The 14,510-nt window shown below is 57.5% G+C and overlaps 1 protein-coding gene across 2 annotated transcripts in view; it reads right to left on the bottom strand.

The window, feature by feature from the left end:
• The window catches only part of LRRC75A (leucine rich repeat containing 75A), a 43,603-nt gene extending 29,671 nt beyond the window's left edge, over positions 1-13,932 (bottom strand). Inside the window, exon 1 of one of the 2 annotated variants that reach the window (XM_072730409.1) lies at positions 13,561-13,932. In XM_072730409.1, the coding sequence (XP_072586510.1) occupies positions 13,561-13,812 (252 nt within the window). In that variant the 5' untranslated portion in view covers positions 13,813-13,932. The remainder of the gene's footprint in view (positions 1-13,560) is intronic. The other variant, XM_072730408.1, reaches the window with a different exon arrangement.
• Between the last annotated feature and the right edge of the window lie 578 nt (positions 13,933-14,510).

Below are 14,510 nucleotides of genomic sequence, written 5' to 3'. Positions count from 1 at the left end.
TCTTTCAAAATGACATTGTTTGCATGAAACAGGGCCCTGGAAACAGATGCCTGGCCACTGCCAAGTGTAATTTAATTAAAATCCAAGAAACAGCAGTAGCAACAAATAAATATCAAGAAGATAGTTTTTCTTGGGGGCGCCTAGGTGGTTTGGTGGGTTAAGAACCCATCTCATGGTTTCGGCTCAAGTCATGATCCCTGGAGTAGTGAGACTGAGCCCCTGGTCAAGCTCCTGGGCTCAGCAGGGAGTCGGCTTCCCTCTCTCCCTCTCCCTCTGCCCCTACTGTTTGTTTGTTTTTTTTTTTTAGAAAAATATAAAGTCAGGGGCGCCTGCGTGGGTGGCTTAGTGGATTAAGCATCTGCCTTCAGCTCAGGTCATGATCCTGGGGTCCTGGAATCGAGCCCTGCACTGCAGGAGCAGGAAGCCTGCTTCTCCCTCCCTCTGCCTGCTGCTCCCCCTGCTCCTGCTCTTTCTCTGTCAAATGAATGAATAAAATCTTTAAAAAAAAAAGAGAGAAAAAAGAAAAATATAAAGTCAGTGCTGGGAAGGGTAGGTCTCATCCTACCTAGACTTTGCTCAGGGCAGGACAGGAGACACTCCAGGTTCCTGTCCTGGGTTAGATCTTCGGTCACTGTGTGGCTCTGGGCCAGTCATCCCCTGCACGGGGCAGCAAGCTCACCTACAAATGAGGGTTGCACCAGCTCATTCTTCCCGAAAAGTGAGCAGAGAAAGTAGGAGAGAGCAGAAGAGGGCCTCAGCCCCTGGAGATTTGGAACACAAGGAATTCAACAAATAACCATTTCCTCTCTCCTGTCCTATGTCTGAGCTATGACTTCTCTGGAAGGGGGTGGTATTATGCACTGATTCTCAAACTTAGTTTCCGAGCCCCTCCCTCCTGCTCTCACACAGCATCTCAGTGGGGCTGGGTTTCTGCAGGAAGCCTGGGGCCAGAGGGTTCCCGAGGGGCCCTGGCTTCTACATTCCAGAATTCTCAGCGCTTTGTCATCAATCCCAGAGCCCTCCTGATCTCTCCGCTTGGGAAACAGGCTGCATGAGTTGTTTATGCTTTCCGGGGAATGCATCTGGCCCTCTCGGTGGTAAATTTTGTCTGCATTAGCTGAAAGTTCTGGTCCATTGTCAAGGGACTGTAGGTAATGACAAAGAGGCAGAAGAGTCACTTAGATGCTCCTGCTGGCTCTTAACATCCTGCTTTCCCAGTAGGACAGACTTCATAGCAACAGCCCGTTTCTCGGAGTGAGAAGCTCCAGATTGGAGGGTTGTCTCAAACAGTGAGCGAGTAGCAGGGACAGGAGGGCCCCAGAAGTTTCTAATGCCTTCTCTCAGCCACCAACCCATGGAGGACAAGGGTATTAGGGCTCTCCAGAGAAGCAGAACCAATAGGGCATGAGAGAGAGAGAGAGAGAGAGAATGAGAGAGAGAGAGAGAGAGAGAGAGAGAGACTGAAGGAATTGCCTCATGAGATTGGGGGATCTGGCCAATCTGAAGTCTGTAGGGTAGGCCAGCACACTGAAGACCAAGGAAAGAGCTGACGTTATAGTCTAGAGTCTGAAGGCCAGCTGGAGGCAGAAGTCCTTCCGGCCCTGTCTCTCAAGGCCTTCAGCTGATTGGACCAGGCCCACCCACATTCTGGAGGGTCATCTGCTTTACTCCAAGCCTAGTGATTTCAATGTTAATTTCATCTAAAAATCCATTTGCAGTGACATCTTGACCAAAACTGGGTACCATGGCCTAGCCAAGCTGACACATGAAAGTAACCATCACGACAAACTGATGATCTTTACCACTTTAAATCTCTAGGTCAGAGCCAAGGCCCAGGCAAAGCCTCCAAGAAGCTGGGTGAGCAGAGATGAGTCACGCTGGAGAAGGGATCCAGCCTGAATCCAGCTCGCTCCCAATTGCAAGCAGGAAGTGGTATAGAGAGAGGAAGAGGAGATCCCCCAGGGTCCAGGGCTGAGTGTGAGGCCCTACCAGCACCTTCTCAGTCAGCCAATTCCCCCAAGACCTTTCAATTCAGAATCAATGACTTCAGTGGCCTGTCACCAAGGAGCTACATGTCATTCTCCGGGCAGAGGGGAGGGCAGAAGCTGGCCCAGGAAGGGAGCCACAGACGTGCTCTCTGAGGGCTCCGCAGCAGGGGCCCCAGTCAGGTGGAACGTGACAGTACGTGACTTCTGCCTCTGAGCCAGATGCTTCTCAGGGGCTCATCCTCCCTGAAGATGGAAGGACCAGGGCCACAGCCAGCAGGAGCAAAAAGGAATCCGTGAGACTTAGGGGCTGCAAAGGAAAGGGGGCCTTGGCCTGGTTTCTGGGAGGTCACTGAGTTTGTCCACAGCCTCCAGGGACCATGAGAAGGACAGGTGGAGGTGGAGGTGAGAGGCCCAGAGCCACAGGCCCAGCGATAGCTCAGAGCTTTCCACGAGGGCCGTGGGCCTCTTCTTCCAGCCCGGCACCCCTTCATTCTGCCCATGGGATTTCCCTCGGTGGCCCTCCTTCCTCCAGAGCCTGGTCCAGGCAGGACACCGGGAGCACTGTGCTGCACACCTGCTCTGAGCGCCCAGCCAGCTGCCCCTGCCCCTCTGGGCTTCCCCAAAGCACCCACTTCAGGGTCCTTGCTCTTCCATCAGTCTCTCTCCAAGATGCTCATATGCCAAAAACATTTCTGTTCTCGCCCTGCGCGATGGATTCCCAACAGCAGGGGAATTCTGGAGAGATGGGAATTCTTAGAACAGGTACCTTGGAACCTTTTGGTGTCTGACTTTCTGTATCCAAGAACTTTAGCCCATCCACACTCGGGATGGTCCCTGGGCCACCAGCAGTCTGGGAACCCCAAGGGCAAGGATTCTGGCTAAAAGTTTCCACCACAGAACTCCACAACTCCAGGAGGAAGTGGAGGAGAGAAGTCTGCAGGTGAGAACAAGAAGAAGTTCAGGAGACTGGCATATCTTCGGAAAAACTAAATCGAATGGAATTACTTCCAGGGGAGATGTAGAGGGTATTTACAGGGGATGGGAAGCGTCCAGACCTTATTTCCCCTAGAATTAACAGAGGCAGGAATCGAAACAGTCTGGGAAAATGAAGGGGAATTCCTGGATCGCCAGGACGTAGGAGGGGCCAGAGTCGTGGGAACCCAGCCAGGAAGGACACCACGGTGCCCCTGCTTGTCTGCTGGTGCTCCTCACTGGGTCTGACTCCAGACCCCTCATGATGTTTTGTTTTGTTTAATTTTAATTTTAATTTAATTTAATTTGATTTTTTGGGATGTTTTTGATTCTGTGGAGAGGCAAGAGTGTTGAGCAGGTACTTTAGAGAAGATGCCCAACTGCTCTAGCTCCCTGATTTACGAAGAAGAGGGCAAGCATCTGGCTCAGAGGCAGAAGTCACGTACTGGCTGACATTCTCCCGTTCCCTGCCTTAGGTGATTTGGGAAGGCTGTTCGGAGGAGATGAGTGGGAAAGGGGTGGCCTCAGCTGATAAAGACTGAACTTTTGTGCGCTTTCGCCAAGGCTGCCAAATACAGTTGTACAGGGTGTATACTGCACAAAGGTGTCCGGGTGGGGCTGAACTCACCATGATTTGACTGACTCTGGCTCTGCCAATCACGGGGTGTCTCCCCTACCTCTCACAAAGGAACCGTATGGGCAAGGAGATGCCCTGCATCTCCCTGAAAGAAACCAAGGTGATGAGGATTCCTTGGGTCACCTGGATTCACAGAATGGCCTCCACACCAACAAAGTCCTTGTTTCCTGAGGCTGCCAGGAGCAGAAGCATGGCCAAGGTCTAAGGTGGGGGCAGTGAGCTCAGGATATGGTCCTGCCCCAAAATTATATAGTTCATCACAGTCTGAACCACCACTGTCTCCACATTTGACTTTAAAAAACAAGCTGTTGAAAAAAATGCCATTTAGAGGATGTGCTCAGAGGAACAGTGTTCCCATCTTCCCCCCTCTGGAGGTCTGGCCTCCCTGTCTCCTGCTCCTGCCAGTTCATGCAACTGTGTGTGGACAGCCAGGGCTCCTGCCGTGTACAGAGTCCCAGAGCCCTGAGGACGGGACCCAAAGCCACCAACGCCAACCCAAGACCCTGTGCAGGCCACAACTCCCCTCTGGGCCTGTCTGCACTTGCACAGAACATCTCAGCTCTGACTCCAGCAGGCTTTCTCACCGAAAAGAACCACAGGAACCCGTCTTTCCGTCCAATTCCTCCAGGGAGGGGGAAGGATCCAAGCCCCTTGGATCTCTAAGGACATTCAAACCCCAGCCCTTCCTGTTCTCTAGTGGCAGAGACCCAGGACCACAGCCAGGAGTGAGCCAACAGGACCGCAATAGGCAAAATGGTCAGGTAGCCCATGAGAGGGTGAGAGGCCTGGCCCAGCACCGGCACCAGGTGGGCCTAGAACTCCTCCCTTGCTTCTTCCCTCTGTAGCCTCTGCTTTCTCTTATTTTCTCACCTACCCAGGGAGCGAGTGACAGCTCCACGGGAAGGCCATCAGGACGCCTCAGGAAGAGACAATTAAACCGATCTTGGAAAAGGCCTCAGAGTCACACTGAGTTTACTGCGTGACACTAGACTTTGAATCTTCAACACCTGGGTCCTGGCAGGTGCAAAGGAGGACTGACCTCCCCCCTCCACACCCCACCCCAGGATGGCCGGCCTGAACAGGGTCCGAGGGTGGGGAGGAGAATAGAGTCGGCAGTTAGTGGGTGGTGACACTGTCAGCACAGCCTGTCCTGGGCTGCGTGAAGCAGCCTGGCGTTCCGCCGAGGGATGCCTGCCCTGTCCTGTATCTGAGCCATGGGTACAGTGCGGTGGGCAGCGCCAGTCTATTCACCAGGGGAGAAAATAAAAAAGACATGTTCTACTCGCAGCTGGGATGCCCCGGGACCTCAGAGGCCTGAACAGCCACCCAGCTGACCACAACAGTGCCTTCCCTCCCCGGCAGCACCGGTGGCTCCTGCCCCCCTCTTCTCCAACCTTTCCACGGTCTGCATGGTGGGGGTGGGCCCTGCCAGGGGTGCTGGGACCAGCAGGCTGTGGCACAGAGCATGCTGGGCCAGACAGGTTGACGTCCAGGGTGGACTCTCCTGGCCTCTCTTCCGCCCCCAGCACCACAGGAGGGAAGCCTGCCCCACTCCTGCCTCTCTGTGTGGGGCCTGAGTCCAAAGCACCAGGAGGCAGTGACCGCAGGGACAGAATTAAGGACAGCAGGGGCCGTGGAGGCAGGTGGAGGGCAGGTGGCTCACATGCTGCTGCTTTCCCAGGCTATGAGTCCCGGCTCCCTGCAGGTGGGTGGCCTGCTTGAGTGGGGAGGGCTTCCCATCTCCCCTTGGGGTGCTACCCCCTGCCTGGCAGCCCTCAGTGGGACAGGGGTGTCCTGCAAGCCTCCTTGGGCAGCCTGTAGCTGTGGGCGGTGACTCCATGGGGGGAGCAGCTGTGGAGGGGTGCGGTGCTGGGACCCCTCTATGCCCCCACTGCCATCCCCTCCAGCCACCCCTCTGGCTCTCTGCCCAGCCCAGCCTCTCTGCATCTGTACCCAAGTCAAGGACGGAGCGGGACCCTCACCAGCTACAGCTGGCTCTCCACTCACTCACCACCATGCACAGTACCACTTTTTTCTGATTCCTCTAAAAATGAACACCGGGGCCGACCCCACTTTTCCCACCTCTTCCTGGGACCATCCACCCCATGGGTGCTCAACAGTGTTTGCTGTGTGAAAGCACAAGCCCTAGCGTGGCCGGTTTGGAGAAGATGCTGGGCAGGGGTCCTGTCCTGAGGACAGGGGAGGCCCCTGGCTCTGCCTGGCCTGGGAGTCTAGGTCTCTGTGGGCAGCAGAGAGGCAGCAGGTCCCAGCAGGTCCTGGCCAAGCCTGGAGATGGGCCTGTTCTCCTTCCTGACTTCCTGGGTGCAGGGCTCACAGGACAACACAGGACAACAAAGGCCTGCATCAACACTGGTCTTTGCTTGTGTGCTGCTGCCTGGAGCTACGTGAAGGTCTCCAGGTCGCCTGCTCTGGCCTCTGCCCCTGGAGCTGTGTGACTCTCTCCTCTGTCAGAGGGAGCATATGTCACCTAGGACATGTGACAGGCTGGCCTCTGCAGTGGCCAGTGTGTGGGGTGTATGGGGGTTAACCCCAGAGCCCCGGGGTGGGTATTTCCCTCCAGAAGCCTCTCCGTGTCCCTGGCTCTCCTCACACTGGCTGGGGACAAGGGAGTGATCTGAGGGCATGAGTGTGAATTTGGTTCAGGGCCTGGGAGAAATCAGTGAGCACAGATGGCAATGAACAGGTCTCTCTGCAACCACAGGCCTGGTGGAAACCAAGTGATGGTGGAAGCCCTCAGGGCCACCTCCACCAAACACCCCTTCGTTTCATAGATGGGGGATCCCAGGCCGAGAAGGGAAGTGGCTGGGCAAGGCAGGCTCAGAGCTGAGACCAGAACCCAGGGCTCCTGACTGCCCGCGAAGGTGGCCACCCCCACAGAGCCCTTCATCTGGGCCAGGCCAAGCGCCCACCCTGACACCAGCCTCTTGGGTCCTCACCATCCCTCCAAGCTGTAGGGAAACCCAATGACTGCTGTTTCTCCTATCTGGTGGCCTGCTGCCTCCCCAGAGCCTAGAACGGTGCCTGGAAGACCAGGCACATGATTGTGGAAGACATAAACTAATTCTTTGCTGTCTTATTTTTGCTCATCCGCCTTTTCATCTTTTGCTACAATGATTACTCAATGCTTTCATAATATTAACCCCCCCCCCTTTTTTTTTTTACTGTAAGCAATCTCCTGCCAATCTCCCAAGACTATTCAAGGAGCAAAACAAACACGGGAAAATGCTTTATGGACTAGAAAGCAACGTGCAGATGCAAGAGGCGCCTCCAACTGCCAGCCCTCTGGCCCAAGGACCTGGAGTGCAAGGTGGGGGACCCCCCCTTCTCAACCTCCACCAGCCCCCCTGCTATCTCCCTGCCCTGGAGGGTGCTGCAGAAGGAGGCAGACTCACAAGAGGCAGAGACTGCTTCCCAGCCCATCTGAGGACAGGAGGAAACACAGGAGCACAAAGAAGGGGGTGGGGTGGGGACAGGGGACAGCCTGGAGGCCAGCTGGGACCTCAGACCCAGAGGGAGGTCACCTCTGCAGGCATCAAGCTCTGACACCCCCGCCCCCCACCCTGAGCCGGACTCCTGCATCTATGCTGCTTCAGATAAAGTTAGAAACATCAAAATGCCACATCCCTTTGAGCAGCAGCCGTCAGCAGAACTCCATATGGCTGTAGCAGCCAGGAGTTGGAGGTAATAAAAGTTAAAAAAAAAAAAAAAAAAAAAAGCTGGGAAATGCTCCCAGAGAGCCACGTGGGCACTGCTCAGGGCCGGTGGGCGGGATGGGGAGGGGAACAGGCAGCGAGCCGCCTCATCCCCCCACGCCTGCTCCGCGTGTGCCAAGGTCACCGTTCTCAGGAGGACAGCCAGCTCCTCTAGTGCCAGTGAGCCCACGATATGGTGACTGCGTCTATTTTGGACAGCTGAGCTCCTCTCCCACCCTCCCAGTTTCTCCTAATGAATGGACCGCCAGCGGGGCTGGGGGATGGGGCGTGTGGCCCTGTGGTCTTATCGGTCACCGGCAGCACTGCTCTTGGAGGGAAAGAGGGAAAGAGGGAAAGAGGAGGGAAAGAGGGAAAGAGGGGGCAGGTGGCTGGCGGATCCCCTCCTTAAAGTGGGGATCTCCTGAGACGATGACCTCGCCCCTTGAGCATCCTCGGTGGGGAAGCCAGAGAAAGACCCTGATCACCTGGGTGACCCTTCTGCAAGGTGGCTCTTGGTGCAGAGCGGCCGCTGGCACCCACCCTGGGAATGGGGAGCAGTGGCAGTGTCAACTCTGCGGGTTACTGGAAGGATAACCCGGCTCCATGCTTGGAGTGGAAACGCTCCAGCAGTCTGAGCCAGACCAGGCTGGCTCCTGAGAGGAGTACCAGGGGCAGCAGTCTCGGGGAAGTATGCTTGAGAAGAAGTTTAAAATCCATTTGATAAGGATTTCTTGAAAACACACTGTGTCTAGTACATGATCTGCGGCATCTGCCCGAGAAAAGCGCACAGGGAAAGGGGGTGGGGGCCCAGCACACACAAGGAGGGGTAGCAAGGTGGGGTGGGTGTCCATAGATGGACCCTACGGTATTTTAGGAGCCCTGCAGACAAAGAACAAAGCAGATTTGGGTGATCTCCAAGGAGGTGGGCATTTGTTCCAGAAAGCAGGCCCTCCCACTCCACCAGACCTGAAGCCCGGGTAGCTGGCCCAGCTCCAAGCCCTGCTGTGGCAGCTGGCCATACAGGGGCTGCCGTGTCTCTGGTCTTGTAAACCAGCAAGGCAGGCCCTGGCACAGGGTTCCTTCTGGATCGTTGTAACTGGAAATGCCTGTGCCCAGCCCAGTCAGAGAGAGGTGGATTTTAAAAAGGAAGGTTTCTCTTTGTGGACAAAATGAACATGATTCAGCATAAGCAGCAGATGAGGAACGTGGCAGCCAGGCTCCCCCTTTGGGCTCGGCTCCCCACCCGCCACCTCGGCAGGCAGAGGCTCCAGACCGCACCTGCAGGATGGGATCCCTGGGGTGCCCACGGGAGGCCGGGCACTGGGCCACTCCTCTCTCCAAGAACACCACCACCTGGCAGGCTGCCAGGAACAGCCAGGCCCCGAGGCCATCGCTCCCAGACATCCAAGCGCACAGAAGGCCAACGTGTCAGATCTCAGGCCGTACGGGTGCGCTTTGTAAATAAGCCACCAGATGTACAGCAGTGGCTGGGGATTCAAGGGCTTTCTGAGGACACATGGTGACAGTGGTGGCAGATGCACATCTTCACGGTGCACAGACTTATTAAAGAATGTCACAAGCCTGTGGGGGTTCAATGCCATGCCAGGGACAGAGGCAGTGGCGGCAGGGTCTCCACACTGAGGAAGCACATGACATGGTCTGACAAACAAAATCTGTGTCAGGTGAAAAACTACGGATGGTTAAGTGCTACCCCGTGTTGTGGGACCTGAAAGGCAAGTGAATCTCAGAGCCCAGGGCTGACATGGAAGCTGGCCTTGGAAAGGCTAGGAGCATTCACCGGAAACAAGGAAAGACATTCCCGGTCAAGGCCAAGGGTGGGGGACCTCCCTGTTTGGTGTCTGGTGGCCTCCCGAGCTGTTCACGGAAAGAGATTTTCTTAGGGGAGAGGGTATCAGAGGAAAAAGGTGACCTTCAAAGCCCTTTTGTTCATCTTTCTGCTTCCGGGTAGGAAACACCTGTCCAGCATCCAGGATCCCAAGGAGCCTCTAAAGGCTTCTCTGCCACTCAGCCCCTTAGGAAGCAAGTCACCCTAGGCCCTGGTGGTGGGGGGTGTTCTTTTTTTTTTGCCTTAGCTGATGTGGCTCATTCTCCATCTAGGGTATAAAGTGAAGCCAGGCCTGCCACCCTGGCCACAGCAGACTGAACCCAAGCCATGTCACTGGGTGGGACTGAACAGGCTAACCCTAGAACAGCTGTGCCCAGTATGGCTGCACCATACTGAGTGGCAATAAACTGCCCTAATCAAATCCTCTGTGTGGGAGAGCAGTGAGGCTGGTGAGCACGAGGAGGCAGGCCACTGCACCTTGGTGTATCCTGGGGAAACTGACCCCACATTCCAGCGTCCCAAGAAGCTGGCCAATGACCCAGTCTGCCATCTGTGGGACTCAGAGGGATGGCTGGGCTGAAATGGTGACAGCCCATCTCCCACATAGCCTGGTATCTGCCCTCTCTGCATGTCTAAGGGCACTTGATCCTCAGGGCCCCTGAAGGACGGCCAGCCTGAGCCTAAGGCTTGGGGAGCAGCCTCTGGGGAAGGGTCAGGCTTACAGGAATGGAGTCCAGGGACGGGGAGAGGAATGACCTCCTCTATCCACAGCTGGCTTCTTTCGTCCCCATGAGTTCCCCACGCCAGACTGCTTCTGAACTTGCACTGAAATTTTTTTTTTAAACAATTTTATTTATTTATTCATGAGAGACACACAGACAGAGGCAGAGACATAGACAGAGGGAGAAGCAGACTCTCTGTTGGGAGCCTGATGTGGGACTCGATCCCAGGACCCCAGGATCATGACCTGAGCCAAAGGCAGACGCTCAACCACTGAGCCACCCAGGTGTCTCTGCACTGAGCTTTTGATCCAGAGGGATCCCTGGCCAGGTAAACCAGATCCAAAACCCCTCTGGGCCTGGGCCGAGAAAGGGTACCAAGACCCTACCCGTAGCCTGGCCAGAACCAAAGTAGAGCAGGTTCTCTTGTTCTTATTGCCATGAGAATGTGCCTTGATTTGCAGAGGCAACTTGACTTCAAGTACTTTGTAGCATTTGCTCTGCTCAGCACCCCAGACACTCTTCAGGAAATGAGGAAATACAACTCAGAGAGGTTATCTGCTGGGCCCAAGGTCAAAGCTAATACCGGAAGGCAAGCTCCTTGAGCTGACCTTTGGGCTTGGGCTCTTCTCATGATGACCCTGCTCCTAAAGATATAGGGATCAATCTCCTTCAGGGCACTTCCTGGCACCCCGCCTGAACCCCTGGCCACAGCTCAGGATTGTTAACAGTAAGTAAAGCCTACTGATACTTCACCAGCAAGTGACAAGCACAGACTGACTCTTGAGTCTCCAACCGTGGAAACTACCCCTCAGAGGCGAAAGAGGAGCATTCATAGGAAGTGACACCAGCAGCTACCACAAACTGCCAACAAGACCTCCGAGGTCCCTCTTTCCATTCCGGAGCCCGTAGCAAATCATGAGGTGGGGGGGGGGGGGCGCGCAGGGTACCAGACTGGAGCCTATCTTGAACTTGGGGTCTGTGAATCCTCAGAAATTCTTGCAAGGTTGTCTGCATTGGTGCATTGGCCTAGGAAGAGTGTCTATAGCTCATTCAGGGCTCAAGATGCTGGAAGATGGAGGCTAAGAACCCTAAGAACCACAGGGCTTGAAGATCCCAAGTCCCCTCCAACCCTGGAACTCACTGCATAACCAAACCTGGCAGCTAAACACACACTTTCCAACATAGAAGAAAGCACCTTGCAAAAAAAAAAAAAGAAGAAGAAAAGGAACCAAACCCAAAACAACCCAGGGCTATTACAGTCCTGTCCTGGCTGCTACCGGTCTCTACCGGTTCTGTTCACCTACGCCTGCTCTGAGGGGCTGGGCCAGCATCCCCGCAGGACTGCACCCCCTGAGCTCTGCATTCACCCATCTTTGCCTCCTGTCTTACTAAAGACGCTCTACCTGGCCTGACCCCGGGTGACTTCCTGTCTCTCAGTGGCTGCTCATTCCCTTTCTGAACATCACCACCTCCAGATCAGAGGAGCAAACTGGAAAGGAAAATGCAATTTGGGAGAAAGAGCCACTTCAGTGCATAGCACAGATCCAGCTCAATATTCCTCTAAAGAGCATCAGGGTCCTAGAAAACCGCCTCTCTGTGTCTCATGGACATTTGGGAACCAGGGGCTCCCAGGTGCTCTCACACCACCCAGGGCCCTGACCATTTCCTGAAGGAGCCCTGATCTGTAGGTTCCAGGCGACAGGGCAGGCTCGTTGGGGCAGGCCCATGCTGACTCCCAAGAGACCTACAGACCTCACCCACAAGCCAGAGGTCAAGGGGCCCTGACACACAAGAGCCGGAAGGCATATTATCCTGCTGCTTTCACAGAAAAGGGGAAGGTCTGATGAACCCCATCCTGCCCCCCCACAGCCCTTCCAGGCCTGCCCCTGAGAAGAGTGTCAGGCCACAAACAAGACCAACATTTTTCAGGAAATGCTCCCTGTCTCAGGACCCTGTGAGGCCACAGGAACTTACCTACTCTCAAAAAAACCAGGGAGAAGTTCAGCCTCAGGATGGGGAACCACACTCAGTTTCAGAGGGACTGGAGGAGACAAGGTGTGTGCGAATTCCTGCGGGCCTTAGGCAAATGGCCCTCGAGAATGCTGGCTTTACTCTGTTCTTTTATCCTCTAAGCAGGGCTTGTCTTGACCCCCACCTGTCAGCCCTCTCAGTTCCCCTGTACCCCCTGAAGCACTCGCCCTGGTGCTGGGGGGAACGACACGTGATCAGTAGTAGAACCTTCTTACTGTCTAGGGTGCAAAATGGGATACGAGGGTCTGGAAAATGCATCATTCTGTTTGAAAGCATAAGAGTTTCCACAGAGGCCAGACACTGGTTTCCAATTTTCAAAAGACACAGAAATACACAACTGTTAAAGTTACCTTGTGCATAATGTCATCTTTCTTTGATGATTCAATTCAGAGAAGATCCTAGGGATCCAGCAGCATCTCAGGCATTATTCTGGATGTTGTTTGGAATAAAGGAAGGCAGGAGCAGTAGCCCCACATCTTTTCCCAAGAACTCAAGCCTCTGCTTCATTCTTCTCCCTGTGCAGCACGCACCTTGGGAACAGCACTCCAGACACAAAAGGTGTGTGCGTGGGGGAAGGGTGCCACACAACCCTGGAGGGATGCGTGTCTGATTAGAGTTTTGGAGCTTCTACAAGGAAGGAGCTCCTGCAGCCTCTTTCATTGGTGATAGAAAAACTTCAGAAAGGCCACCTGAGGTCCCCCCTCCTGGGTTCTGCAGTGGACCCCACCACTAATGGGGTCAACGGAACAGGAATACGGGGCCTGGACTTGGTCAGCCCCCAAAGCTGGGCCAAGACAACTTGACAGTAGTGCAAGAGGGGTACCCTCCTGTCTCTCTCTTTCACTCAATAAAATCCACGCAACAGGGGGCCTCCTCCCCTCTCTCAAAAGAAAGTGAAGGAGGAAAATGAGCAGAGAGGTGGATGACAGCATCGGTCCAGGGCAGCCCCAAAGCAAAGGGGACTGGCTGGATCTGCAAAGTCAGGCCGCAACCAATGGGACAGGGACAGGAACAGGCTGAAGGCAGAAGTGCTGGCCGCCTCCTGAAGTTCCTGCAGCCAGGTACTCACGCAGAAACCCAGCCAGCTGCCCCCTCCCTTCTCTCCACCGCTCAGCAGGGGCTCGGGGCTGAGCACCCGTCGAAGTAAGCCAGGGAGATCCACGCTGTCTCCCACCTCAGCCGCAGTCCAGGATGCCTCCCCGGTGGGCAAATGACCTCGGGACTCGCACCTCACCAGCCCCACGGCTGTGCCCTTGGACTCCCCCTGGGGAAACCCACGGCTGCGCATTCCTGGAGGACCCTCGGTGACTGCCAGCCGAGAGAGGGGAAGACAAGCGCGGTGGCCCAGCCCGGGCATCCCTCCCCGCGCCGCGCCCACCGACCATCCCTGGGACCTGCCTCCCCCCTGCCCGTGGAGGAGAGAAGCGGGGACATTATTCCAACAGGTCCCCTTCGGCCGGGCCTCACCGGGCCAGCCTTCCTCCGCCCCGCCCCGAGGCCTCAAATTCAGCGGGAGCGCCAGGCACCTGCTGCCAGACCCGCTGCATCCCCGCCAGAGGGGGCCCTGGGCGGTGCCCTCGGCGCTCCGGGCCTGCTCGGCCAGGGGCGGGTGCTCCCGCGGCCGGCGCCCCCCCCCCCCCCCCGCGCTCACCTGGCGCAGGTGCTGCAGCAGCGTCCCTGCCTCCTCCCGCCGGCCCTGGCGCACCATCCGCAGCAGCTCCTGGACCATGCCGACGCGCCGGTGGTAGGGGGGCAGCCCCGCGCCCGCGCCCGCGCGCCCCGCCTTGTCCCCGGCGCGCAGCAGCAGCGACGCCCAGAAGTCCGGCCGTTCGCGGCGGGGGCCGGGCGCCGCGCCGGGGCTGGCTCTCTCGGCCAGGCTGCCCTTGGTCTGCCGGGTGCCCATGCCGCCGCCGCCCGCCCTGCCCGCGCCCGGCCGCGCCGCCGCGGCCCCGGGCCGCCGCCCGCCCCTCGGCCGCCCGGGCGCGCCCGCCTCCCGCGCGCCAACTTTGGGGGAACTGTTGCGCGCGGGCGGCGCGGGGGCGGGGGCGAGCGGCTGCCCGCGCTCCCCTCGCTCCTCCCTCCGCGCTCCCCGGGCGCGCTCCCCGGGCGCTCGCCGCCCGCCGGCCCCGCCCCGGCCCGCCCCGCCCCCGGCTCGGGCTCCCGCTCCCTCCCCCGCCCCTGCGCCCGCGCCCGCGCCCGCGCCCGCGCCCGGCTCCGCGCCGCCGCCGCGCGCCTCCCGCCTCCCGCCTCCCGCCCCTCCTCCCCTGCGCTCCCCGCCCCTCTCCCTCCCCGCCGGGGCCTCCGGGCGTCCCCGCGGCGGCGTCCCCGGCACCGCGCCCCCTGCCGGCCGCCGCGGGGGCGCCACCCGAGGCCGGGGCGCGCGGGCGACGGGGATCCTCGCTGCAGGTCCCCGCCGGGTCCCCAGCGGCTTCCACGACCGCGCGCGAGGGTGAGCCCGACGAGACCGGGAAACTTGGCAGCTTGAAGGGTGGGGTCGCAGCCCCAGAGTCGGGTGTCCCAAAGTGGGCTCCTCTGCGCCTCGGCGGGCGCCCGAGTGCTCTAAGATGCTGGTGAAACCCGCAGGCCCCTGGGCCTGGCCCC

The sequence above is a fragment of the Vulpes vulpes genome, chromosome 12 (assembly GCF_048418805.1).
Source record: "Vulpes vulpes isolate BD-2025 chromosome 12, VulVul3, whole genome shotgun sequence".
NCBI lineage: Eukaryota > Metazoa > Chordata > Mammalia > Carnivora > Canidae > Vulpes > Vulpes vulpes.
Note: the sequence above shows the minus strand (reverse complement) of the source record. Positions and strands in the feature narration are given on the sequence as shown.